We start from the raw sequence: 27,210 nt of genomic DNA, 5'->3' as shown, positions 1-27,210 counted from the left end.
ATGTCCATGTAGTGCTTCCCTTCAAGTTGAGGTTCTTCGGGAATCATATCAAAACATACAAAAAAAAAAAAAAAGAGCTGTCTGTGGCATTATGTAGGACCACCAAATTCGAACTCGCAACCCTTACGGGACCCAATTATGCGTAAATACGTCCGCCACTAGGTCATAGACACATTCAAACGGCGCTCATTGCTTTCCATCCGAGGATTCCGGCCTATAGAGGCAGGGTTGGAGTGGTTGTGGTTTATTCGTGAGTTTATTCCATGTCCACTGTGGACCGACATGGAATCGCTGATTGTCGAGTCGGCCCTGTTCAGATTTTGATAAGTGGAGGAGCAGCAGAACGAACTGTTCTCCTTCCAGCCCTTTGACGTCTTTTCACTTCGACGTTATGCACATCCAGAGAACACTGGCTAAAGTCAAGTCAAGAAACATATGCTTTTGGGTAAAATGGTAGGTATCAAAGGCGCAACTACCGTCACGTCGACTGCCATATCCAGTCCTCATGAGTTTAGCCCCTCAAGATAAAAAAAATAAAATTCCATCCAATACTATCACACCACCACCTTACAGTCTGCGGAGAATATCCTCGATAACCTCAGTGGTCTTGGCGGTACCGCCCAAGTCGGGGCTGAGAAGCTTGCCCTCCTCGAGGTTGGCATCGACAGCGGCGTAGATCTTGGCGGCAGCGGTCTCCTCGTTGAGGAACTCGAGCATGAGGGCGGCGGAGCGGATGGTGGCAATGGGGTTGGCAATGTTCTGGAACTGGATATCCGGGGCGCTGCCGTGGCAGGGCTCACCAATAGCGAAGCCCTCGCCGACGTTGGCGCTGGGCACGAGACCGAGGGAGCCGACGAGGGCGGCGGCGCCGTCGGAGAGGATGTCGCCGTACAGGTTGGGTGCGACGATGACGTCGTAGTCCTCCGGCTGGCGGAAGAGCTTGTAAACCATGGAGTCGACGATCTGCTCCTCGACGGAGACCTTGCCGGCGAAGCGGGGGTCGGCGAGGGCGGCCTTGGAGGTGGCGCGGAAGAGGCCGTCGGTCTGGGAGAGGACGTTGGACTTGTGGGTGATTGTGACGAGGGGGCGGGAGTGGATGCTGGCGGCGCCGGCGTCGCGGATCTTTTGGCGGCGGAGGGCGATCTCGCCGGCCATGGCGGCGATGCGGTGGGAGGCGTTTTCGGAGATGCGCTTGATGGCCTCGGCGACCTTGCCGTTGGGGCCGTCGTACGTCTTCTCCTCCTTGACGTAGAGGTCCTCGGTGTTCTCGCGGACAATGACCATGTCGATGGGCTTGGCGGCGGTCAGGACGGTCTTGACGGGGCGGACGTTGGCGTAGAGGTCGAGCTTCTTGCGGAGGGCGACGATGGGGGAGGAGTAGCCCTTGACGGGGGTGGTCGGGGAAGAGACGGCGCCAAAGAGGGCGCCATCGCACTCCTTCTTGAGGATCTCAACCGTCTTGTCGGGGAGGGCGGCGCCAGTCTGCTCGAAGGTCTCGAAGCCGGCCTTGAGGTCGGTGAACTCGAACTTGAGGCCGAGGTAGGAGGGGAGGGCCTCGAGGACGCGGCGGCCGGCGGGGATGACCTCCTTGCCGATGCCGTCACCGGGAATGAGGCCTGTGGGCAAGTGTGTTAACGTGGGTTACAGAACGAAAACAGGTCAATTGTCCTGATCAAAGATAGTCTTACCGATTCTAAGAGTTCTGACAGACATGATGGGCGTCAATTGGCGTCCAAAGTGCTGGTTTGACGGATGGATGAGGGAATGTTGAAGCAGAAGCTCTAGGAGAATGAGTCGCAAAAGTAAAAAAAAGCCCACCTCACCTGCACGGTCGATATCGGAGGTACGGGCCATGCACACCGAGGGCCGATCCGGCGAGCGACCAATTGGTGGTCGGCACTGACAAGATCCCCCAGGGTCCTCAGTGCCTTTACTGGCTTACCTTAGCCGCGGTACGTACTTTGCGGGTGTGCATCGGAGCTCTCTAGAACACGGTTGATTCCGCACTATTGCGTCAAGTCACGGTTACATTGGCAAATCTGGGATGCACAGTAGCACCAGAAGCGCGTCTTGGGACTCTGTTTGATTCGCTTTCGCGACAATTGACCGGGTCGTGGGCTTTGAGTTTAACTTGGAACTTGGCTTCGGCAGGCTTGGGGATTGATGCGCTGTCAGCCACGATTTTGTCAGCATCCATCCGCCTTGTCCATTGCGGGCTATGAGTGAACACGAGAACCGTCCTCTGAGACGGAAAATATATCTACATGCCCGTCGCCGAAATTCGACCAAGGGACGGACAGCACACAGTACATTGAAAGCCAGTCAGTCAGCATATGAGAAAGCTCATTGAAAAGAGTGAGGAGTGGCCTATGGGTAGACCTGGAGCAAGGGCCGAGACTGGTGAGAAATTTCCTCCCCACATTCTGCACTTCTTAGCGTGTTGAAAAGAGACGGTCGAAGAGCGGAAAAAGGGCCCCCAAACCCGGTTCTTCCCTGTTACTGCGAGCTTCCAGAAGACGGGAGGTTCGCCTCGCGCCGGGGAGCGGTATGACCACCCCCAGAAGCTGGAGTCCTTGAGTCTCCGTCCCGAGATGGGAGGTGATGTTCACTTGCCACTGCTGGTGGACACGGCTAGGACACATAGCGGAGGCGGGATCGAGACTGGAGTGATTAACAACTGGGTAGAATGAAGAGGGGTTCTCGGGTTCAAGTGTTCCAGATACACAACTTCTCCTCACTACGGACATTGAACAGGCACGCGAGGCAAAAAACATGACGGTAGTTTTGAGGTTATTGATTGATAATGGAGATGGGGCCTTTCTCATAGTTGCTGGAGCAGCCGGACATGGTAGCAATAATGAAACGGGACTGAATGTCAACAATGCTAACTTTGTTCTCCTTCCGCTGCTGTACGGATACCTGCGCGTCTTTTTCTTTCCTTTGTCCCCGCGCGTCTGAGGGGCTCGAGAAGGACCCCCTTTCTTTTCAACGAATAATGCATTATGTTCCTGTATAATGGGCCAGAGCTAAGGTACGATAGACGACAAAAGGCGGTAAGCCAAACCGCATGCAGTTACAAGATACACGATGGGCTCTGCAGATTGCGCACTAATGCACAAAACGGATAGGAGATTGAAGAGGCTGTCTGAAACAGGAGACCGTGCATAAGTATCCCGATACGTAGCTTCCCATTTTGGAGGGGAAAGACAGCGAGAAGGAACGGAGCTGTTCAGAAACACCAATTCACAGACAAAGAAAGAGAGAAAATACACAGGAGGGAACGTTTGATAATTCGAAATCAACGGCCACCAACCGTCACGCCAATCCGCCTAGTCAGGTACGAACCGGAACAGAGTCATTGCTCTCCGGCTAGCTGATTCCGATGACTGCCAGACTGACACTGGCGCCGGCCTGTTCGTCTCGTTCAATTTGCCCGTGCCCCGATTTCTGAAGGAACCGTCCAGCAGATACACTCATTGAGGCTTTTTAGCACGGCCATCGTTGACACAACCTCCCGACTAGCTTAGAACGCCAATTTTCAGGTGTGAGGGGCGTCATTGGGGGCCAGTTGGCTTCTTCCGTTTCCCGACTCTTACTTCGTAGACTCTTGAGGCCCAAAGGACGGGCAATCACGAGAACCCAAGCTACCTTAGAAAAGGGGGCCAGCGATGAGATCCCAGGGCTCATCGCCAGTAACTACCCACCACTCTACATGATGAAACCAAAGAGTCACTGCCATTCAATCAGTTCCGTAGTGTACTGACGTGTCTGGAGAAGCTGCATTCTGATACCAGAGCAGTGGCCCAGAGGAAATGAGCTTCCTTCCAGAACCATGTTCTCTGGTAAATTGACCCCGGCCGAGCCAATGGATTTCCCACTCGGGGTCCCTGCAGTCGAATTCGAGAAGCGAAAGAGGATGATCCAGGGCCAGTAACACGGGGCGGATTGCTGCACTGCTGCAGACATCCTGCATAGAGGAGGCACATGTCCGCACCGGTGCTGTATAGATGCATAAGTACCTATCCTTACACATTACGGACGCTTGAGGTATCTCAAAACTGGATATCTTTGCTCCACTCAAGCTTCAAGTACCTTGTACAGCACCCGTACCTTAGCTTGTACCCAAGTGTGTCGATACATCTGCCTTACATAACATCCCACCGCCTTGTGAAGGTGTAAGGAGTGCAACTTTGTATCTGGCAGGCTGGCAAGCGCGTTGGGGCGGTTTGGTAGCGTGGTAGCAGAGCGAGCATGTGCGTTTAGGGGAACCCCTGAATTCCAGTCCAAGTCCCTTACCCCCGACGCAGTATGGTGAAGTGTTCTGTCTGTAAGGTAGCTGTATCAAGTATGGAACTAGGTAATGGATGGATAACTGGTCCTGGATAGTTCAGCATAGACAGACAGACAGATTTACACGGTAGAGAGCGAATAATAGTGGTGGTGGGCTCTTTTGGCTCGTTTGGATCGATCCAGTCACACGCCCATTGCCCAAATATCCACGTCGGCCGTCCCTTTTCCGCCTCTGATTATGATTATGGGGTGTCCGTAATTTAAATGCCAGCCCTGAAGGCCAGAAACCTCACTTCCCTGAGTCTCCCCCTTCTCGAACCACCCACCTTTCGACTCTCGTCTCTTCTCCCCCATACATACATCACCGGCATTATCTCTCTGATCTGGACGGCACGGACACGCAAACGCGCGACGGGACTGACCACCTTACACCTTACACCTCTGAGTTACAACCTACCGAGGCCTGGAGACGAACGAGACTTTGGCTGAGACATCCAAACAACACATCACCCAATACAAACTGCATACAACACCATCCACTGCAACAATCAATCGCCTGTAGTACGCTGTTTGACTGCTTCAACTACCAAAACCCCCCCGACCTACTGTTGATCATGCATCTCCAGCTGTCATAGCAACTCGCTCTTCCTCCACCAATTCTTGCCCAACACTCGAAATCCTCCAGCCGTTGGGCAGTGTCTGCCTCACTGCACTGACACCGCCGCGACGAGCCCCGTCCAACCCCCCTGCGCCTTTCTGCCTCGACGACCCTCAAGAGCTGTGTCGCGACTTCAAGTGCAGCTTTCCTTCCCTTCAACCTCGATTTGTATACCAACTCCTCCGCAAACACGAGGACTGACCGGGCATGCGTCTTCTTTCCGGCAACATTCAACGTTCGAGTCCGCCATTGTAACCCACCACGCCTGGCGCACGCGATTCTTGCCTCTAAACTTCTGTCTCGAAACGATCCACCCGTCGCAACTTCCACGTATCCCACATAGCTTCCTCCCACACATTGATTGAAAAGAAGTCGCTCGGTAGCGACCCAACACCGCCGCCATGTCAGCCGTTAAGAACCTCCGGGCAATGTTCGAGCAAAAAGCCGACTCGAGTCCCCCGGATCGGGGAAGGTCCCCTGGCCTCTCCTCCAGTAAGTTCCCCCGCCGTTCTTAGCTCCATGGCAATAGACGCAGCTTCTCTCGGCGAGCTTGCTTTGTCGACCTCTTCCCAGTTCATAGAACTGCTCAGCTTGACTCTCCAAACACCATCTATCCATCGTGTACGCATTTCAACTAACCTGATACCTCTGCAGACGGCACCGAAACTCCCCCTCTATCATCCACCCGCCCACTCTCCAAGATTCGAACGAGCTTTGTTGCTGTTGAAAAGGACGGAAGAGTAGGACTCCGCCGAGATCCCAGCAACGAGTCGAGTGTGTCCCAGCGAAGGCTCAGCAGCCATACCGAGGGAGAGGCGTCTGTATCTGGCCTCTCTGATAAGACAATGGCCACCGAGGACACCTCCGGGGGCTACAAGACAAATATCGTCGGCAGCCCCATTCCCGAGTCACCTCGCCGCCCCGACGCGGACAAGCCGACAAACGGAGCCTCCCCTCGTAGCTTGGGGGCTCTGAACAACCACCCGAGCCACAATACCGACAAACACGTAGACATTGAAACGCCTACGCCAGAGCTACTCCCAGGCGACCCGACGCAAATGTCGCCCGACCACAACGTTTCCAATGGAACAGCTGCCGCAAAGACCGCCGGGTCCACGGCTCCCAAAAACTCCACAAAGACCACCACCAAACCCCTGGCGAAATTGGCACCTCCCGCTACCATCACGAGAGCAAAGACACCGTTGAGATCTCCAGTCACTGCCAAGACCCCTATCACAGCAACGGGGGGCTCCAAGCCGAGCGCCCCCAAGGCTCAGCACGATGCCGCAAAGAAGCCGGCCGAGAAGCCGGCGACTTCGACCCCCAAGTCCGCTGCGAAAACGGCAGGTGCCGGCAAGAAACCCGCGCCCGTGCAGGTTTCTCCCTCCAGCGGCATTGGCTTCGTCAAGCCCAAGGTCAAGTCGCCCACCAAGCCCGTGAAGCTGCCTGCTTCGCTGATGGCCCCGACTGCCGCCTCCGTTCAAAGAGTCAAGGAGGCTCCTCGCGAAACCCTTACGCGCGCCTCTGGCAGCCAGGGCCGCCCGGCTAGCAGAGCGAGCGCGCCCGGTGCTGCGGCGCCGCCCAAGACTCTGAAGCGCCAGAACTCAGTCATCAACCGGCCCCGGCCCAGCATTGGCCCGCCGCCAAAGAAGCCCCTTCAGGACCACCCCATTACCAAGAAAGATAAGGAGGTCGACGAAGGTTTCCTGGCTCGCATGATGCGACCCACGGCGAGCTCGACTTCAAAGGTATCAGAGAAGGCTCCTGTTACTCCTCCTAGAAGCAGGAGCGCAAAGCCGAGCAGCGCCAAGAAGGCTTCCGCCTCAAGGAGTCCCAAGAGAGCACTCTCTCGACCGGCAGCGGTACGGGCGGGAAGCCGCACAGGCAGCCCTTTCGCTAGCAAGAAGGATGCTCCAGTCAAGAATGTCGTTGAGACCGCAGAGGCCGAGGCCATCGCCGAGGCACCGAGAACCCCAGAGGTAAAGGCACCGGCCACACCAGAGCCTATTATCGAGGAGACTGCGGCTGAACCTAGTCCGGCCAAGGAGGCTGAGGCTGAGGCTCCTGTCGAGGAGAAGGAGACCACGGTGCCTGAGCTGGAGGCCGTGACTGAAGAGCGTGTTGAGGAGCCCGAGCTCGACGACATCATCCAGCAGACTGCCACGCTCGACCTCAAGGAGGAAGACGCCGAGGACCAAGAGCTTAAGAGCCCGGATGAGTTCGAGGAGCTACTGGCCGATGAGAAGGAAGCGGCGGAGGAGGACAAGACGGAGTCAACTCCGGCCCCTGTTGAGGCGACCACAGAAGTCAAGACTGAGACTGCATGAAAAAAGAATTCTGTCGAAGAGTGACGGAGGTGATTGTATAGTTTTAGAAACCATTGGGGTGTACCATGATACCTGACCGACAAAAAGGCGTAAATTACTTCGTGAGAAATTTCAAAGTTCCGGAGCATGGAGAAGTTGGTGTCTGGAGCCCGAAATCAGTTATAGAGAATGAATACCACTCGCACGGAATTGTTCTGACTTTTGGACATTTAAAAGGTTCAGTAGTTTTGCATGGTATGTGTGTAGTTTTGAATGCTCTTCTCTACGCGGGTGAGCCATAGCTTCTTAAAAGGCAGCTCGGACTTAGTGTTCCCCAAGAGCAGATGTCGCTGCAATCTGGCCACGGAACAGTAAAGCTTCAAATATGGTGTGTTCGTGTCTTCTCTAGAATACAAATTTTGTACAGTATATGGAGGACATTGCTCCTACAGAGCAGTAACATGTTGACTTCGACGCCTGCCCTGTGGTGTCTTCTTTTTTCCCAAGACTCCTTTTGCCCGTGGCCCAGGTGCTCTCTCCACGTAGGGAGTGGCTATCAAAATTCTCCCTTCTCTAAAAGGCCATCTTTCTTCGCCCCTGACCTATAACAAGGCCTTATGATCCCCTTCTTATCTCGCCCGGCACAGCACCATACCGCCAACTTTCCTCGCTAGCGCCTCCCTCGCCTCCAAGATACCCCTATCCGTAGAAATAAACAGGCACTCCCCCAGCGCCAACCCCTTGACGAGGCCATTCTTGGTCGGGAACCCGCGGACGACGAGCTCGAGGTCCTCAATGTGAACGTTGATGGGCCGCGTGGGCTTGGTAACCATGGTCAGGCCGCGGAGGACGGGCTCGTTGTTCCAGTATTTGAGGCCGAGCCAGAGGCGGCGCGTGGCGACGTTGGCCGAGGTGACGGGTTCCGGGTCGCGGAGGAGGTCTTCGGGCGCAGGCGGGGTCGGGCCGCCGCGGTAGAGGGAGGAGACGAAGCCGGAGCGGTGGAGGGCGAGGGCGAGGTTGAGGTTTTGCTTTGTGTTTGTGACGGAGGTCATGCCCAGGCGTGCGCGGGAGGCGTTTTGGAGGTGGGAGCACATGTTGATTACGTTGGTTAGGCCACCCATTTTGGATTGCTTTGGGGAGCCGTCGGCTCTCGGTCTGGAAGGGTGTTCTGTTTTCGGTTGGAATCGGGGTTCGAGGGGGGAGTGTCGTCGAAGTTGTCGCGGTGCTTTGAGGTACCGCTGTTGGTGATTTTGCGTTGAAGCTCAATTGATGGGCGGGAGCTTACTGTATTGATGTCAATTGACAATCAGTTTAATGGTGTTCAGTTCGTGAGATTCGAAAGGCGTGTGCGTTGCGCGTTGGCTGGCTCCAGTGGTACCGCGAAGAATAATCCGTCACCACGCAATCAAAGCCGCAGGGAAGCTATCGCCAAAAATTTGGACACGCCCATCGCAGCCGTTGTCGACTGATGACTAAGGCAGAGGTACTTCGGTCACCTCACCTCCACTCACCGAGCCACCTCACTCACCTCACTCACTACCTCTTATCTTATCTTCTTCACCTTGGGAAAAAGGTCCATGCTCCACGGCGCACGTCGGACCCCACTCCCCGACGACGGCACTCTCCCGTCACTGTCCGTTCTACGCAGTACACAACCCCGGCCGGAGCACCTGATTGGCTGTCCCCGACGTCTTCTAAGCGCCGAGTTGACCAGTCGATGCGACCAGCTGCAGCTCACCACCCATGTATTTCACAGCAGACGTAACGCAAGCAGGGCCTGGCACGCGCATGGTCTCTACCTTAGCTCGGGAGCTTCTGGGACTTGGAGGAGAATGGCGGGGACAATTGGGTTGATAGGCGTTTTGCGAAGTCGCAAGACCCTCAAGGTAAGGTAGCGTGCCTGGTCCTTCCTTTTTGTCACTTGCGAATTTGTTTTTTTTTGCTCATGCCACTAGAGGAGGGGGTATTTGAGGCGGTCTGGCTACTGAGTGGTACCAAGATAAAGAGAGAGAAGAGGACTAGAGGGGTATTGGGTGATTGATCACACGAGAGGAATAGAGAGAGAGAGAGAGAGAGAGAGAGAGCTTTGGATCGTCGAGACTGGTCTGTTCTGGTGGTAAGCAAGCTACACAAAACCTCGACACCCTCGGCGCAAAACAGTCCATCTTTCCCACCTCCTCCTCAAACGAAACTCTCTCCCCTTTTTTACCTCTCACTCATCTTGTTCCTGAAATAAACTAGGTGCCACACACACTTTCTCACATCTTCTGTCCAATTTCGCCCGCAACATAGAGCTCTGTTGGTTCTCTATTCGTACCCGCTGCCGCCCTTGGCTACATTACCTTTCACCTTGACCGAGGCGGGGTAACAATTTGCCAGCGCCCAACACCCCCCGAAAAAGTTGCGCGCCTCTCTGGTGCTTGTCAATCGGATCATCGGCCCAGGGAGTGGCCCCGAACCCTTGGACAGAGAAAAGGCAAGGAAGCTATTCTTGGAGCTTCCTTTGTTTGGCGTTGTTGGAAGCTCGGCAAGGTAAGGTAAGGTTTGGAGGGGCTGCTCGCAGCAATCCCACAATTAGAGAATGGCGACCCGGCCGGGAGAGGAAAACGTTGCTACTCTGTGAGTTTTCATGTTCTTGTTGGTTTTTGTCTTTCCCAAAAGGTGGTAAAGAAGCGTGATAGCTCGCATTTGTCTTCTTACCTGGCCCTGTTCGCCTGTTTTCCCTCTCACACTCTCTCTCTGGCTCTCGACACCCACATCCGAAACCACACGTGGGCTTTTGCGATTTGCGATTCATTTGCACATTGAAGGGCGGCGCATATATATAGAAAACGATGGCGGCTGCTGACTGGTCTCAAACTCTCAACAGCTTCGGAGACGTTCATTACTTTTACGGCCCACCGACGAGTAATCCGCCGCACCACCGCTTCGACAAGGGATCTTACGTTTACCTTTTTGAAAACGCAAACGACCGCCGCGCGCGCATTGAGATTGCCAACCAGCCCGGCACCGAGGACCAAGACGCCTTTGATGGATGTGCGTAAAAGCCCATGTATCCTGCTCCGAGAGCTCTCTGACTCTCCAAAGCACAAGCTAGAGCTTCATATGAAGCTTCAACTGAAGCTGGAGCTGGAGCTGACATGACATCACATCCGCTAACCAACATTCATTCACAGTCCTCGACAAGACGCACGTTCGATACTCGTACAACCACCAGTGCATGGTGACCCTCATCGTAGGCGAGACGACTGACCAGATGGAATGGCACCTGCCCACCTACGACCCCCAGAACCAGAACAAGTACCACTACAAACTCCACTCGCTCGATATCTACTTCTGGAAGGCCGACGACGCTCTCCAGTTCGTCAACGGCATCCGCTTCGTCCTCCCGCCCGCCCAGGTCGAGATCCTCGATGAGCCTCAGCAGCAGCAGCAACACCAGCACCATGTCCAGCAGCACACGCAACATCAACCCGTGAGCTCTGTCGTCCAACAGCTAGAACACGTCGCAATATCGGACCCGAACTACGGTTCTTCGAGAGGGGGCGCCTCCGCGCAACAGCAGCACCAGCAAAACGGCTCAGCGTTCGCCGGACCACCTACCTCAGCCGTAGCCGCCGCGCCATCAGCCCATCAACAACAACAAGAGCAGCCGGCGAGCTTCGCACCAATGGCATACAACCCCGCTGCCCCAGCTGCTCCAGAAACAATCCGCCACAGAGAAAAGACCCCGCCCCCCGAAGACGGTGTCGCGGACCCGCTAGCCGCGGCCGTCGCCTACGACGCCCAGGCCCCGTTCTCCCCAGGCTTCGTCCCCCCTCCCGGGTTCCAAAGCGCACAGGGACACGGGAGAATAGACCTCCCTCCTCCTCCCCCACCGCCGCAGTTTGGTGGGCCCCCAGGCCAACCTGTCCTCCAGCGCGCAGCAACGATGCCAGTGCAAGCCGTACACGGCGGCCTCGCGTCTCCGGGACTCGTCAACCCATACGCGAACGGCAGCCCGTTCCCCTCGTCCCCGGGCTTCGCGCCGCCGCCCCCGCCGCCTACTCAGCCGCCTCAACTTCAACAGCCTCAGCCGCAAGTACAGCAGCAGGGAACACCCCAACCGCAAGCCGGAGCCGTCCCCACTCCCCCGACACCACCCTCAGCAACGACTGCGGCCTCCGCGCCCCTGGCTGCAGGGGCCCCGATGTCGCCCCCGCCAGGCGGGTTCTCGCAGTACTCGTATAGCAGTAGCAACGGGGGCAGCCAGCAGCAGCAGCCGGGAGCGTTCGACTACTCTATTCACCAGCAGGCGTATCGGCCTACGGAGGTGGAGGCGGGCAAGTATAAGGGGTATACGGGCAAGCAGGACCCGACGGGAAGGCTGGAGGCGAATGTTGGCAGGTTGGAGAAGGGTGTTACGGGGATGTTTAGGAAGTTCGAGAAGAAATTTGGGTGATTGGGGTACGTGATGGCGATGTGAGGGAAAGGGGGAAGGGGGAGGGGGCGACTCATGGTTTGGATGATTTTCGCTTTATTCTTTGATTTCCATAATGGGGGAGCAATCCTGGGTGCTTTGGGTAGTTTGGTCATTGAGTACGTAACCTCAATAGATAATTTTCCTGTTCACAAATATTCCGGATACCGCGTGCCTCGCTGAGAAGTCGGGCTCTTGCCTGGGTGTATACTCACAAATATCATCAATGCTAAGCGGAGTTCCAGTCAATGAGGCATCTCATCCAATCCTCACTAAAGAGACTGGGTATTTGTAGCAGAGCCTTTGGTCCGGTACACACTCTTGCCCCCCTCTCCACTTCGTCCCTTTCTCTTCAAACGGGTGAAGCTGAAAAGATGCGGCCGCCTCCAAGCGCTAGGCTGCCAACGATGATGAGGAGCCAACGAGCCATCGTTATTCACTCTGTCCTCGCCCTGGTGGTGGCATTTCATCCTTCAGAAAGAGCCTTTCAAGACGTTGACGAAGATCCTAGCCGCGTGTGATGACCCTAGAGCAATTAGCTTCTCCAAGGCAGATGTCCGATCGCGGTTCGGCCGTCAAGATTTGCTCGCTGAAGCTGAATGCGGGGAGAATTATGCAGATAACCCGAGAACAAGAGCCCTAATGCTTGCTCTGTTGATAGGATGAGTTATTGGCGGGTTTGTAGGTTACGGATTTTCACAAACGCTTCCCCTGTTAGCATACTTCACGAGTAAGACAAGGTAGAAACTTATATTCATGCCTTCGGAGCTAACAGTCTTACTTTCACAGCGGAGCGTTACATGCGCTATTCTTAATTTTTGTACCATCTCGGTTCAGGTACTTTTCCGATGCGGCATTCTTTCTCCCAGCTCCACATTCAAAGACGGCAACGGCATTGCTTCCCAACCACTATTAAAGCGCGTTTAGAATTGATGCAGATAGCGATTTTCATCAGGGATAGCATCCATTTTTGAGTTGTCATGAATGGGCAGCGCAGGCAGCAAGCAAAGTACACCAATCTCACAGTATCTTGTCGATCGGCAGTTGTATCCCGTACGTTATGCATGGATGCGATTGACAACGTGGTGGCCTGGCACGCCTGGGGGAGGATTCGCGACTTTTGGGGGCCGGAATGTCGCTCCGTCAGAACGGCCCAGGTCTAGTTTCTTCCAAGTGGCAAAGTGATGAGGCTTTGTTGGTCTCGGCATGTGGTGGAGGGCTGGCAGGATTCATGATACAGACCGCAATGCGTGGTGATGAATCCTGCGAGCGATAGCTGCAGCTGACAGTGGATGGGTCTCCGTGAAACAGCGGGATGGGTTGCCAGGTGTGATAGCGTCTTGCCTTTTTCCTATGATGGAGAAGAATGCCTTTCTTTCCCCAGGCTCTCTGATACTCCTCATTTGCATAGTTTGTCGTCAACCAGAAAAACAAATATGCTCGGATACTCCGTACATAAGAATTCGTTCTCCTCGAAGACATTGACAGCGGAACTGGGACCAAGCCTCGGCTCGTATAAGTCAAGATTGTGGCACCTTGAGAGAACCGATTCAACGTTGCTTCGCCTTATCCTTAATGCGGAATGATTCCAGATTTCGCGCGGAGGTTGCGCTGGACGGCGTCTTCCAATGAGCTGACACAACGGGCCTAACTATTAGGTTGTCCGACCCGAGGCACGGCTGGCTGCCCTACAGGCAATGGCCGCTCTGCAAAATGGCCAGTCGTCTCTCTCTCCTCAAGTCCTGTCAGCGCTACTCGCGAAGGTGGACGAATTAGAGGGTGCGGCTAGGCGATTGGGTGATTTAAGCCGGCGTGCAGAAATGTCTTAGACAAAAAGTGCATCTGTCTTAGACTTGCATGATAGCTGGGCTTTCGTTCCTGAATAGCGTTGCGCCCTTGAGGAAGTCTTGAAAACCGTGTATTAGTATCCAGGTGTTGATTTCGGAACTATTTGACTGAATCTGAGGGACAGCATGCGAGATATGTCCTCGAGAAGGGCTGCGGCAGCTTTCGAAGAATGAAGATGGCGAGGTAACTGGGCTGACATGACTTGCTTGCAGCGCTGGAGTAAGCCCACGCAGGCGGCAGCCCCTCCGTCCCCAGCCACATGGTCATCATGATGCAGATGAGGCGGTGCTGGAGACCGCGGGGCATCCCTGCCATTCCTTGACTGGCTCGCGAGCTGCCAGGCAGCCCCAATGTTGGCGGTTAATCTTCTCGCAAGTCACATCCTATCCACGCTATCTCACCTGTCCCGGGGAACCCTGCCAGCTTGCCATGTCTGTGGGCTGTGGCAGAGCAGCAGATTAGTTCGCATATTGTACTGAGAGGGAAGCAGTCGGTGGCTGGTGAGAGCTGCTCTACACTATCCTCTGGAGGCTGGTGCGTCGATGTTGCTTGATTTTCGTTGCACTGTTACTGGGCCATGATGCTTGTTGCTGGAAACAGTTTACCGGTACCGGGCAAAACTGGAGACACAGCGCTCGAGTTCTTCTTGGCCAAGTGGGTTCAAATCAATCGAAAAGCCCAAGCCGGATGGCGGCATGGCATAGCGACGGCGTTCCTGAGGAGGCCCCTGCTAATGCTTAAATTCGTGACACGGCAGGCGACGGAAGCGAAATCACTGCCCTAGGGCATGAAATCAACAGAAGGGGCGGGAGCAGTAACTTTTTGTCAAGGACAGATCAATCCCATCGTCGACTCTTCAGGCGTGAGAGATTTTTGTCTGATGTCACCCGTGGACCTGAATAGAGACAGGAAACGGGGAAGTCGATGGAGCAAAGCTGAAGGGGGGGGGGGGTTGACATTTCGTGGGCCAGAAGCTTTAGGGCCGAATGACACCGTTGCAGCAAGCCGCAAGCCACACCGCGATGGGATCGCCAGTGATGATGATAGCGCCAATCTGTATGATGTCTCCATAGCCTGTGTGCCTGTGCAGAGCGGGTGAGCAAGACTGGCGCCAACACCAACACCGCCCTGCCCTGGGCACTGCCTCACGCCCCGATGGTCTGGGTTGGGCTGACTGAAAGTTGGGCCCCCTGGGAGGTGTCTAACGCAGCGGCCATGGGCTCGAATATTGACTGCAGATGTATGGATGGTCCTGATTTGGCATTCGTACTTGGGTGATTGATGTCATATGGTGATTTGAATGGAAGCTCCTGTTGCTCAGTGAACCCCGGAGGAAGACAGATTGATTCGATTGAACGCCCTGTGCGGAAAGGGGTTGATTGGAGAAACAAGACTCGCTGTTTGCTCTGCAAGTGAAGTTTGACAGACGCAGAGGACAGGCCTCTTCTCCTTCACGTTTCGCCCGGGCCGTGTTTGCAGATAGTCTTCCTGATAGGAGTACGGAGCACGGAGTGTGTAGTAGGCAGGTATGACGGTGTCATGTATTCGTGTACGGGTACACAGATAGGTACGTTGGAAAACGCCGAGAATGATTCGATGAACGGCGTTCGCTGATTTGGGGTAAACTCAAATGATTTGATAGCTTGGTTCATTGGTTCATTGGCGGTTCGGTCGGCCTGCCATCTTATGTCTACCCGGAGCGGCATTGAGAACAGTCGGGATTGTCTTGTCTGATATCATTGACGGCGAAGGCCGTGGCCATTGACTCGAATCCGTTCCGCGGGGTCCAGTGCAGCTGCGTACGTGAGACACCAGAGACTACTCCTCAGAGAGAGAGAGCGCATCAGAGAATTGGAGAGGGAGGACGCGACGACTTGCATCGTCCTCAAGCAGAGTTGCAACGGGATGAGCGGCGCGCAGAGCAACGTAGAACCTGGACAAGGTTAGCGCATAGATTCTTCCCGCCGCCGGCACCCACTAAGGAACATACACGAGCGACGCTAAGGTAAGCTACGAGGCGGCCCACCTCGAGGGGGGAGTGGAGGATGTTTGTTGTGCGAGGTACCTCGTTTCTCACGTTGTAGTGGGTTGTTGAAGAAGTACCTTTGAAACATGGCCAGAGAGTGAGGGCCAGTGAGTCTGCCAAAAAGATGTCAGGAAGAGAGAATGGAAGAGAAGGAGTCTCGGGGTCCAGCTGGGAAGGGCAACCGCAGACTGAGGTGCAATTGCAACAGCAGCTGCAGGCGCGGCCGTGGGCAGCTGCAACAATCCACTTTTGCATCCTGCTCTGCTCCTGCCTCCTTCTCGTGCCTGCGTCCCTGCCTCCTGCCTTCCGTCGAAGCTCTACCTTACACAGTACGTACCCAGGTCCTGCTGCGCTGCGCTGAGGCATCCGCAATCCTCGTCCTCGTCCTCGTCCTCATCTCAGGTTCACCCGCAACCTCGACCGCGACATCAACCGAGACTTTGCCTGTTCACCTTTCCTCCGTCTGCTCTTCTTCTCCTTACCTACTAGGTTATGCAACCAACATCACTACAGCTTTTCCCAAACAACGCCAATCAATCCATCAGTCAATACACATAACTTATTCAACCGTCCACTATACGCCAGCCCGGTCATCCTGACGTCCCACGTCCAACATCCAACCAGCAATACGCAATACGCTTACGGATACCCGCCTTGATTACCTTACTCAGGCAAACCAAGAGACAATCGACAGCGGTGACCCGATCCAGCAACGCTGCTGCCTCTCGTCCATCCGCCTCCGCCTCCGCCTCCCTCCTGCATCGCTACCAAGACCAAGCACGCATACGGATACAGAGCACTTCAAGGGCAAGGCACCGACCTGCTGCTCCGTGCCTCCCAGCCTCACAAAGCTCACACCCTTCCCGGATCCATCAAACCCACTCACCCACCCGAAAGGACCCTTCATCGTTCACCACCAAGTCCCACTGCGCTGCACAGCACTGCGCACAGAGACGAGGCACAAGTCTACACCCAGTCTACGGGCACGGATACGTACCTCGCCGCCAGCTTCTGGAACCCCGGACCTTTCGAGGTTGACCCTGTGCTACTACCACCACGGCGCCGCTACCACCTACCAAGTACCAACCTGCACCTTGCCTGGACCTGGTCCCGTCAGTCTTCTCGCCTCACCTCACCTCATCTCACCTCCAACCGCCAAATCAACCGACTGTTGCTTGCCTCCTTCTTTCTCTCCCACATCGCCTCTCGACTGCTCCCACGTCCACAACACTTCGACCATCACCTGTATCGCTATCCTCTCGTCTCCAATCCAACGCGTCCCCATAAGCGTCCCTGCAATTACCGAGTCTCAATGTCCCAGTCCTGACGCTTATTATTCGCTTTGCGCAGCTGGGACGCCCCGCCTTAATCCGCCTCGCCGTTAACTCCAGCGCCTCTCGACCTTAAACCGCCGACCCTTCCGTTCCGGTACTCTGTCGAAATCCAGTCGCTCGTTATACGCAATGTACCTCAAAATGCGAATACCACTCGACTTCTCCGCCGGTTTCCAGACCGGCTACCCTGCGACATTGCAACGTCGTGAAGAAATCGACGGCAGAAAAATTACCACAATTGTAAGTGACAAGACATGTGAAGGACTCTTTTCCCGTCCTCCATTACCCTAGAACAAGCCGCTGACGCCATACCACCAAAGGTCATCCTCGGTGTACTGGTTCTCCTCATCTTTATCGCCTTTGTCGTCTTTTCCCTCCGCGCATCTCGGCGCTCTACCCGCGGCAACAACAAGAAACCTGGCGGCGGTGGCTTTTTCAAATCAATATTGAAAAATGGTGGCAGAAACAGATACCGCCAGGCTCAGGATGAAGACTCCACCTCTACCGAGCGACTGACCGACCGCCGTCGATCCCGCCCCTCATCTGTCGCATTCGATGCCTCGGCCGATCAGTCGCAGGCCGATGCCCGGTCTCCCAACAGCGCTGTCAACCGCAATACTTCGATTCGTTCGATTATGACGCTGCCTGCTTATCGGCCTGATCCGAACGAAACCGAGCAAGTTCTGGGTCGCGAAGGTGAACGCGGTGGTGTCGATGTGGTTATCGAATATCCCACGGAAGAAACAGAGGAGGATTTGCGTGATCAGGAGATGGAGGCTCTTTACCAGATTCGCCTAGCCCGCCGTCAAGAGCTTGCTGAGCGGGAGGAGCGGAGAGTGGAGCGCCGGGAAGCTCGGGAACGTGGCGACTTTGTAGCTCTGGACAACATCCGATCCAGAGCTCGGGCTGCCAGCAATAACAGCGTCGTCGCTGTGCTCCGAGAAGAACATGAACGCCTGAAGAATGAACGTCAGAGAGCTGTTTCCAGTGTTTCCTACGCCGACCTCGGTGTTGCTCGTCACGATGGTACACGACTTCGCGCCAACAGCAATGAGAGTGAGAGGATGGGGTTGCTGTCAGACTCCGCCAGTATTGCGGCCACCTCAATCCGATCTGGGGCCGGATCAGCCATGAACCACAGGAGAGGCAGCTCTGTAATGAGCATCGAAAGCGACCTACCTTCGCCGGGCTTCGCTTCTAGATCACGGGCGAATTCTCGACCAGATACCCCCCGCCTAGATACCCGAGCAGGGTCCAGCCCGGATGTTGAAGCTGACGTAGGAGACGCTGGTATGCCCATCTACTCTCCACCTGGATACGACGAAGTCTCGCTGGATGACGAGCGGTCCAGGAGCAACACCCCTCAACCTGGCACTGAGCCTCCGCCGACGTACCCCGGCCCTGCCCAGCAACGATCGGAGAGCATTGCCTCGAGCATGGCCGACCTGGCTGCAGATGAGCAGACTACGAACAACTCCGCAGACTCGCGCCGGAGCTCAAGGGTACCACGACTACCTAGTTTACGATTGCAGCAAGTGCCGCAAATCGTGATAGAACCTTCCAGTGCCAGGCCTCACGACGATAGGTGACGGCCTGAGCTGGGATCGCGCGAACCATATTCAATCTGATGATTACGGCTGAAGGCAATGAGCTTGTTGCAAACGAATGAACGCCTGGAGGCTATCTTGTTGGTACATACGAAGTCTTGAAGGGTGAAAACACATGCAGGTTGGACGGGGCACTTGCCCTCCTGAGGCAAGGTCTCGAATCTCGTTTGTATAATAGTCTTCCGGCATACCGGATACCGGCGTTTGGCGAACCTCGTTCCGGATTGAACGAGTGCAAAGGATACCAAAGCGATTTTTTTTAGAGAAGTTGCTGTGCCATGTACAGTTGTAGCCTACGCGCTCAACGTAGAAATGGCTTGTCATTTTTCCGTCCATAAGAGAACACAATCTTGATTGATGATCTTGCGGTGATTGATTATTCCTTCTGTCACGGCTGGAGCAGTGATCGAGTGCGCCCAAATGCCTAAGATATCCAGTGTAGGTAGGCTCACTACTGCAGATGAAAGGGCGAGTATGCCTGAGATATTGCTTTTTGGATAAAACTAGCATCAGCCAACCGATCAGGCGGCCCTGGCTTGTATCGACACAAGAGTCATGGCCAAAAAAAAAAAAAAAAAACACGATCGCTCTGAGGGATGGGGCTCACCTTGAGACTATTGATGAGTTTTCAGCGAATTCTGAGCACAGGGAGAATGATTTCAATTATGCTTAGCCTTCTGTTAGCGGCTGGGTGCTTCCAGGAACTCAAGTGTAGGGTCAAAGCCTGGTTTCCAAAGCATGGCTTGGGAAGTGAACGACGTACCTTCTGTGATGCTTCATACGGATATACCAGAGGAACGAAGGCAGACGTACGCATAGGAATGTCCGTTTGGCATCTATCTGATGGGGATATTGGCGGGGAATGAGACGTGGGCTTCAGTTTGTAAGGCCTCCGACAAGACTTGTAGAACAAATTTTGTCAATGTCAGAAAGACCGCGCGCAACGTCTTGTAGTGGGAGCTTCTACAACCAATGATCTCAACGTGAATAATGTTTCCTTCTTTCCACAAATCCAAGCTGAATCAAAATAAGTGGCTCTTGCATAAATTGCAGAGAAATATCTCCTGCATAAGTAATTTGTTGGAGATCTCTAGACTTCCTCGTGGTGAATATCTGCCTGGAATCTGGCATACCAGCCAAAAGCTGGGTACTCTACGACCGCTCCGGTTATGACGTGGAGAGTCTTGGGGTCTCTCTACACCTGCACCGAGAATTATATTTACTTCGCAAAGACGACTAGGATTCGACTGGGTGGGTGTAAGGTATTGAAATGGTGCCGGAGAGAGATGTGTCTCAATTCGAGCGTTCTGAATGGGAAGCGAGAAGACATCTCGGCGGTGCATGGCTTTCGGCTTCAGCAACGCTCATCGACTAGCAGGGGTGAAGAGTCAAGATTCCTTGGATGAGGCAGTGAGAGCTTTGGGTCAGTAAATGTGCCGTTGCTCGAACTCCAAAAATAAAGCCTCCGTGGCACACAGGTCGGCAGCAGAACAGGTTCTTGGACTGCCTGAACAGCACAGAACGTATGAGGTATGAGACCTGAGACTCATATTGATCAACACTTGATCACATCGTCAAATGCTTAATGAGGTGGCGTGACCATTCGAATAGCCAAGCATGTCATGATGGCTTCAAGCAGACACCTACTACTCCGGGAACGCTACACGCATATACGCCTCAAGTTTCTCAAGAGCCTCCACAAGCACCTCGGTGTGACACACATACCCAATCCTCACGTACCCCTTAAAGTCCCTCCCATGACCAAAACACTTTGATCCCGGCACGAAGAACACATTCGTCTCCCTCAGCACATCCAGGCAGAACCGCACATCGTCCACCGGCTCGCCGCTCCTGTGGGTGAAGCGTATAAACGCAGTCGTTCCCGCCAACGGCCTCACCCAGGAGCACACGCCCTTGTGCTTCTCGATGAACGCTTCAAGGAGAGCCTTGTTGGCAACGGCGAGCCCGACGTTCCGACGTAGAAGCGGCGCATAGACGGGTGGTGATAGAGCGTAGGAGGCGATTTGGTCGTCGATTTGGGAGACGCTGATGGTGGTGTAGTCGCGGGCCGAGGCGACGGCTTGGATTATGGATTTGTCTGCGGAGGCGATCCAGCCGATGCGGATGCCGGCCAGGGCGTAGGATTTGGACATTGAGCCTGTGACGACGACTTTGGGGTAGCCAAAGGTTGTGAGGGGCGGGGGCACATCCGCGTCCCCGCTTGAGGAAGAGAAGAGGTTGTGAAAGAGGGGCCGGTAGACTTCGTCTGAGAAGAGGACGATGTCCCTGGCTTTGGCGAAGGCGACGAGAGAGGCGAGGACTGGTGCTGGGATGGGTATGCCGGTTGGATTGTTTGGGTTGTTGATGATGATCATCTGATGAACGGACTTAGTTCCAAAGGGCTGTCGTCATGAATGAGAAGATGAATTACCTTTGTGTTGGGCCTGACGAGGGCCTCGAGTTCGCTCACATCCGGCACAAAGCCGTTCTCCTCCTTGAGCCTCCACAAGGAGACATCCGCGCCGAGACTCTCGGGGACGCTGTAGAGCTGCTGGTACGTGGGATACACGCATATGACATGGTCGCCGGGGTTCACCAGGGTGTACAGCAGGAGGAAGTTGGCACCGATGGCGCCCTGCGTGATGAGCACGTCGTCTTCACAGAGCACGCCGGGAGTTGAGCCATCCGAGCCGGCCCCGGCGCCGCTACAGAGCGCCGCGACTTTCTGACGGAGCCGGGCGGAGCCGCGGATGGGGCCGTAGACTAGCTTTGTGGAGAGGTCGACGGGGCCGGGCGCGTGCTTGTCCTGAGAGAGTGTGACTAGATCATTTATGGAGACGGAGGCGGCGCAGGTCTCGGCGATGTTGAGGCAGCCTGGGGTGGTCTCGTACTCGTCCATCCATTGCTCCACGTCGAAGGCCGATATCCGAACCATTGTTGGGGGAGGTGGAAGGGGGGCTGGGCTGTGCGGGATGCGGGATTTGCTGGATTGGGGGATTCAGGATGATCGCATTTGAGCCGAGAAGAGGAGGTCTAGTGGGCAGCAATAAGCTTGGTGAGTGAGAGGGTAGGAGGAACGTGGAGAAGCGAGGCTTTTGCGATTTGCGCCGGGTATGGAATGATACAATGCCAAGGCTGGCGGGATCATGGGAAACTGAGATCTCAAACAAGAGTCATGGTCACTTTTGCTTATACATACATGGACAAACACACAAACACACTCGCACAGTTGCTCCGACCTCGTGCATAAGGCGACTATGGCAATCCCGCGTATCAGCACGGACGGGATGCGTCTTCGAACTGCTCAGAGGAACATTGGGCGCTATGAGCACACGGCGGCGTCCCGGGACTAACACATGCCAATGGCCCGTCAACAGGGTGCGGATGGGAGACCGTCTGCCACTAGGAAGACTCTCCGCGGGCACAGATGTACGGGATTGCGTTGTTGGAGAAAAGCATAATGCCCTGGATGTTGGGTACCTGAGTGAGGTTCCATTCAATGCGGGGAGCAAAAGCAAAGGTAAAACAACGAAATCGCCTTGGGCTGAGAGGAGCTGTGGCTGGAGCTTCTAGCTTTGGTGACAAACGTAAGGAATTATAAGCAAGACCGAGGTAAAACGAGGATAAACTAGATGTTAGCTCTTGGTGTGCCCATGATATGTTGTTTGTATCGTATCGTATCGTATCGGGTCAGTGCCAGTTCCAGTGACATTTTCTAGTTCCAAGGTAGCCAAAACATGTATGAGAAGCCTTTGAGTTAATCTGCTTGATCGGCACAGCTGAAGATAATAATCTGTTGTGTTCAAGGAATCATCTGCAGCTATACTTCGTCAGGCTCGACGTTGCTCGTGAGGCCACTGGCTGAAATCCCTGCTGAATCCCATCGTCTGTACTCTGCTGAACTGTGCCCATGGACTATCTTTTGTTCGAGATCAAGTACCATAATCCCTTCAGGTTCGGCCAGTCGAAGTATGTGAGAATGGAGTACACCACGGGTGGCAGATCCACCTGAGAGTCAGATGAGTGGCAGATGGACATGCCTGGTGCCTGACTTTACGCTTAGATGTGCAATCGCACTGTATCGATGTGTTTCAACGGCGACGTTGCTGGTGGTAAGTGCAAGGTCGCAGAGTGTAATGCTCATGGATCTCGTAGTTGGCAGGCGTCTTCCCTGCATGTTTGTCTGCATTGGGCAGTAGACGGCATGAGCTAAGCTGTTGAGGTAACTCCTCATCTACATACTGCGTACACTACTCCGTAGATAGGCACCGAGAACTCGAGGGAGGGGGGAACAAAGAGTAGAACTATTCTTAGCGTCTTGTCTCGTCCCGTCCCACGGAACTGGTTGACCGAGGGAAACGGCGGGGGTTTGGCCTCTGGGGAACAAGAGAAGAAGTCTGACAGATTGCGCTACAGAATGCTAAGGGCAATGGAAAGGCAGCGGACGTATCTACGAATACGTACCCAGGCACATGGTCAACGAACCTGAAGCCTCAGGCTCTTTACGGCACGAACTCAGTAGGTTCAGCCACCCCACGGGACGCTGATGCGTGTTTCCGTCTGGCACAGTGGGGTCCCCAGCCTGTCGAGGTACGTCTCCTACAAATTCATCCACTGTGACGCCACCGCCACCTCACGATTGGACCGTCCCGTCCAGCTGGAGACACCTCGGAAGCGGGTACGTACCGCAGTAAGGTACCAGCAAGCCGCGTCGCTGGTTGCTGGGCGCTGGATTGCTGGGTGCTTGCTGCTGCGGGTTATTATCGGCCGGTGGTACCTCTGTTATCGGCTCGGTGCCTTGGTCCAGCGCAGGTCATCCACGTCTGCTTCACACGCCTCCTCCCGCAGGCCAAGAGCTTCCACTCCTCCCCCATCCTCCGCCGCTCTGTTCGCAGCCGTGTCCATGTCCGTTGGGTCCAGTTCAGTCCAGTCTATGATCTGACCTTCTTTCTCCCCTCTCTGATCTGCTCCTAACATACACCTCACCTTCCTTTGACATCGACATCTCTCCCGCCGCCACTCTTGATCTGCTGGCATCCGACTCGGTGTCTAGTCCGCCACTTCAACACGCCCATCATGGCTCCTCCCGCCTTGAGGAGCCTCCTCATCGGGGCTCTGGCATGTCTTCCTCTCCTGGCTTCGGCTCAGCGCAACTATTCCACCACGGCCGATATGCTGCGTGCCCAGCTCACCTTACTCGACGACCGGCCTTCTGATTGTCCTCCATGGTGAGTGCTTTTCCATCGAGAGGTCGCAATCTCGCGATCATGCTGCCATCACCTCTGCCTTCAACTCCCCAATGCTAACATACATCCTTTGCGCAGCTTCAACTGTCTTCTCCCTGCCCATAAGTGTACCCAGTTTGCCGGCTGCAATGACTTCACCGGCAAATGTAGTTGTCCCGAGGGCTTCGGCGGCGATGACTGTCTCGATCCACGTACGTCCACACGTTCCCCCGCCCTGCAGTCGCACAAGTTTGGCGCATCACTGACACGTACTCCATAGTGTGCGGATCTCTCTCCCGTGGCGATAACACCGATAGACCCCGACGAACCGGTGACAATTGCGAATGCGACGACGGCTGGACCGGCATCAACTGCAACGTCTGCACAGAAAATAAGGCCTGCGACGCACTCATGGAAACTAAGGAGGGCGGTGTCTGCTACCAGAACGGCGAGGTCATCAACCACAACTACCAAATCTGCGATGTCACCAACAAGAAGATTACCGATCTTCTCGGAGAGAAGCGCCCTCAAGTCACCTTTACCTGCAAGAAAGAAGAGGCTAGCTGCGATTTCCAATGTAGGCCTATCGTCCGTACACTTGGATCAGTGACCAAGCTAACCTCCTCTAGTCTGGGTCGATGAACGTGAATCCTTCTACTGCCATTTGAACGAGTGCAGCTCAAATGCCGATATCAACGACAGCCAGAACAGCACTGACTACAAGTGTAACAAGATCCAATGTGACTGCATTCCAGACCGCATGCTCTGTGGCGAGAACGGCTCCGTCGATATTGGCGAATTCCTGGTAGAGGAGATCAAGGGCCCTGCAGAGTTCGAGTGCTTGCAGAAGAATGGAGGCGTCAACAACTGCGCCTTCAAAGAGCCCGCCATGGACGACCTGATTCTGTCCTTGATCGGCGACAGTAGCATCCAACTGAGCTGTCGCTCTGGAGAGTGTCTGTACCACACCGAAGTCCCTGGTTACGAAAGGCCCGTCAAGAAGATCAACACCCCACTCATCGCCAGTATTATCGCCGCATGCTCCCTTTTCGTTGTCGCCGTCATCCTCCTCACGTGGTACCTTTCTCGCCGACAGTTCAAGTATGGCGCCATCGCTCTGGACGACTCCGACGACGAAAGCTTGAAGCTCATGGCTGATCACAAGCCTGCCTCTCTCTACTTTGAGAATGTCGCCTACGAGCTCAACGGAAAGAGAATCTTGAACAACATCCAGGGTATGGCCCATCCCGGAGAGGTGACCGCCATTATGGGTGCCTCAGGAGCTGGCAAGACCACTTTCCTCGATATCCTCGCACGAAAGAACAAGAGAGGTCAAGTCTCTGGGGACTTCTTCGTCAACGGCGAAAAGGTTACCGACATCGAATACAAGAACGTCATCGGTTTTGTCGACCAAGAGGATACCATGCTGCCCACCCTGACCGTGCACGAGACCATCTTGACGAGTGCCCTTCTTCGCCTGCCCCGGAATATGGGTCGTGCTGCCAAGGAGCAACGCGTTTTTGAAGTTGAGAAGCAGCTGGGCATTTACCACATTCGGGACTCTCTTATCGGCTCTGAGGAAGGCAAGGGCCGTGGTATCTCTGGTGGAGAGAAGCGCAGAGTCGGCATTGCCTGCGAACTCGTTACGAGCCCCTCTATTCTGTTCTTGGACGAACCCACCAGCGGCCTTGATGCTTACAATGCTTTCAATGTCATTGAATGCCTCGTCACGTTGGCCAAAAACTACAAGCGCACTGTCGTCTTCACTATTCACCAGCCGCGGTCCAACATTGTTGCACTTTTCGACAGACTAGTTCTGCTGGCTCGTGGTGGCGCGGTATACTCAGGACCTTTCTCTCAGTGCCAGGCCTACTTCGACCACATCGGCTACTCGTGCCCTCCAGGCTTCAACATTGCTGATTACCTGGTCGATCTCACCATGCACGCCGGTGCCTCTACTTTGGAAGATGATGGAGCTCTGAACGCCGACGTTGCCAGCCTGGGTCCCAGCAGCACGACTGCTGTCAAGTCTATCGCAAGCATTTCTGGCGGTTCAATCGGTGACGACAGCCTTGTTGAGTCTTCGTCTTCGCGTCCCAAAAACCACCGCCGTGATTCCGTCAAGATTCGCCAAGAAAGAGAGCTCTTCACTCGCCGCAAGAACACCGTTGACACGGCTGCTTCATCGGATGCCGGGGGTGAGGATGTTGGATCGTATAAGCTGCAAAATCAATCCGGCTTTGTCCCGCCGGCTAATGCTGAAGACCCTCACGACCTTCCCCCTGCCGCATATGACGGAACTGATCTCGACGTCTTGATTCGATCTTTCGCCGAGTCTGATATCGCCGGCTCTACGCATGATGAAATTCAGCAGTCTATCACTGCCGCTCAAGGCGCCAATGGACAGAATGCCAACGGTTATAATCCTGAGGGACCCAACATTCACATCAGCGCCATCGGCAAGGGCTATGTCCGCGTTGGATATACTCGCCAGTTCATCATTCTGTCTCAACGCACGTGGAAGAACCTCTACAGGAACCCTATTCTCATGCTGACCCACTACGCCATTGCCATCCTCCTCGCCGTGCTGTCTGGTTACCTCTTCTATGGATTGACCGATGACATTCCGGGTTTCCAGAACCGTCTGGGTCTTTTCTTCTTCCTCCTGGCCTTGTTCGGATTCAGCACACTGACCAGCTTGAACGTCTTCGCCACTGAGAGACTCTTGTTCGTCCGAGAGCGCGCTAACGGCTACTACTCCCCCATCACCTACTTTGCGGCCAAGATTTTGTTCGACATTATCCCGTTGCGAATCATCCCGCCGCTTCTCATGGGTGCTATCATCTACCCGATGACTGGCTTGGTTCCGGATGCCAGCCACTTCTTCAAATTCATTCTCGTTCTGGTCTTGTTCAACTTCGCTGCCGCGGCGATCTGCCTCTTCATTGGCATTATCTGCAAGGACGGTGGAGTGGCCAACCTGATTGGTAGCTTGGTCATGTTGTTTAGCTTGCTCTTCGCTGGTCTGCTGCTCAACCACAACGCCATCCCCAAGGCTGCTCTTTGGCTCCAGATGCTGTCTATCTTCCATTACGGTTTCGAGTCGCTCATTGTCAATGAGGTGCTCCAGCTCACGCTGGTGGATAAGAAGTACGGTCTGGACATCACTGTTCCTGGAGCCGCCATCCTGAGCTCCTTCGGTTTCAACAATGACGCCCTTTGGACCGATGTCGTCAGCCTCGGTACCTTTGGAGTTGTCTTCCTTGTTCTTGCCTATGGCGCCATGCACTTCCTTCTTGTCGAGAAGAGATAAACATCATGCGTGGCCAACTCGAGGCGACGTTCTAGGCACTATTTGGTATACAACTGTAAGAATACAAGCGTGACGGCCACTGTAGCAAGAGCCGCAACAGCTTCGGGTCATTTCATAGAGACCACACACACACAGAGATACATA

The 27,210-nt window shown here is 54.7% G+C and overlaps 8 protein-coding genes across 8 annotated transcripts; 5 read left to right on the top strand and 3 right to left on the bottom strand.

Annotated features, from left to right (window-relative positions):
- Positions 1 to 567: 567 nt before the first annotated feature.
- Positions 568 to 1,713, bottom strand: CCOS01_14603 (homoisocitrate dehydrogenase; the record flags this gene model as incomplete). The annotated part of the gene is made up of 2 exons (XM_060462746.1): positions 568 to 1,616; positions 1,689 to 1,713. The coding sequence occupies 2 exons, from the start codon at positions 1,711 to 1,713 to the stop codon at positions 568 to 570; spliced, it is 1,074 nt and encodes a 357-aa protein (XP_060306577.1).
- Positions 1,714 to 5,349: 3,636 nt separating this feature from the next.
- On the top strand, positions 5,350 to 7,275 carry CCOS01_14602 (uncharacterized protein; the record flags this gene model as incomplete). The annotated part of the gene is made up of 2 exons (XM_060462745.1): positions 5,350 to 5,440; positions 5,603 to 7,275. The coding sequence occupies 2 exons, from the start codon at positions 5,350 to 5,352 to the stop codon at positions 7,273 to 7,275; spliced, it is 1,764 nt and encodes a 587-aa protein (XP_060306576.1).
- A 608-nt stretch (positions 7,276 to 7,883) lies between these two features.
- CCOS01_14601 (uncharacterized protein) lies at positions 7,884 to 8,375 on the bottom strand (the record flags this gene model as incomplete). Its single annotated transcript, XM_060462744.1, has 1 exon — positions 7,884 to 8,375. One exon carries the CDS (start codon positions 8,373 to 8,375, stop codon positions 7,884 to 7,886), a length of 492 nt encoding a protein of 163 aa, XP_060306575.1.
- A 1,713-nt stretch (positions 8,376 to 10,088) lies between these two features.
- CCOS01_14600 (uncharacterized protein) lies at positions 10,089 to 11,695 on the top strand (the record flags this gene model as incomplete). The annotated part of the gene is made up of 2 exons (XM_060462743.1): positions 10,089 to 10,290; positions 10,431 to 11,695. 2 exons carry the CDS (start codon positions 10,089 to 10,091, stop codon positions 11,693 to 11,695), a joined length of 1,467 nt encoding a protein of 488 aa, XP_060306574.1.
- Positions 11,696 to 15,727: 4,032 nt separating this feature from the next.
- Positions 15,728 to 16,972, top strand: CCOS01_14599 (uncharacterized protein; the record flags this gene model as incomplete). The annotated part of the gene is made up of 2 exons (XM_060462742.1): positions 15,728 to 16,076; positions 16,212 to 16,972. 2 exons carry the CDS (start codon positions 15,728 to 15,730, stop codon positions 16,970 to 16,972), a joined length of 1,110 nt encoding a protein of 369 aa, XP_060306573.1.
- A 78-nt stretch (positions 16,973 to 17,050) lies between these two features.
- On the top strand, positions 17,051 to 18,510 carry CCOS01_14598 (uncharacterized protein; the record flags this gene model as incomplete). The annotated part of the gene is made up of 2 exons (XM_060462741.1): positions 17,051 to 17,161; positions 17,242 to 18,510. 2 exons carry the CDS (start codon positions 17,051 to 17,053, stop codon positions 18,508 to 18,510), a joined length of 1,380 nt encoding a protein of 459 aa, XP_060306572.1.
- Positions 18,511 to 20,174: 1,664 nt separating this feature from the next.
- CCOS01_14597 (aminotransferase class I and II) lies at positions 20,175 to 21,463 on the bottom strand (the record flags this gene model as incomplete). The annotated part of the gene is made up of 2 exons (XM_060462740.1): positions 20,175 to 20,903; positions 20,960 to 21,463. The coding sequence occupies 2 exons, from the start codon at positions 21,461 to 21,463 to the stop codon at positions 20,175 to 20,177; spliced, it is 1,233 nt and encodes a 410-aa protein (XP_060306571.1).
- Positions 21,464 to 23,604: 2,141 nt separating this feature from the next.
- Positions 23,605 to 27,066, top strand: CCOS01_14596 (ABC-2 type transporter; the record flags this gene model as incomplete). The annotated part of the gene is made up of 4 exons (XM_060462739.1): positions 23,605 to 23,756; positions 23,853 to 23,965; positions 24,034 to 24,330; positions 24,383 to 27,066. 4 exons carry the CDS (start codon positions 23,605 to 23,607, stop codon positions 27,064 to 27,066), a joined length of 3,246 nt encoding a protein of 1,081 aa, XP_060306570.1.
- Between the last annotated feature and the right edge of the window lie 144 nt (positions 27,067 to 27,210).

Source organism: Colletotrichum costaricense (assembly GCF_030867565.1).
Source record: "Colletotrichum costaricense strain IMI 309622 chromosome Unknown Scaffold_21.1, whole genome shotgun sequence".
NCBI classification, from domain to species: Eukaryota; Fungi; Ascomycota; class Sordariomycetes; order Glomerellales; family Glomerellaceae; genus Colletotrichum; species Colletotrichum costaricense.
This window is presented reverse-complemented; position numbering and strand designations above follow the sequence as displayed.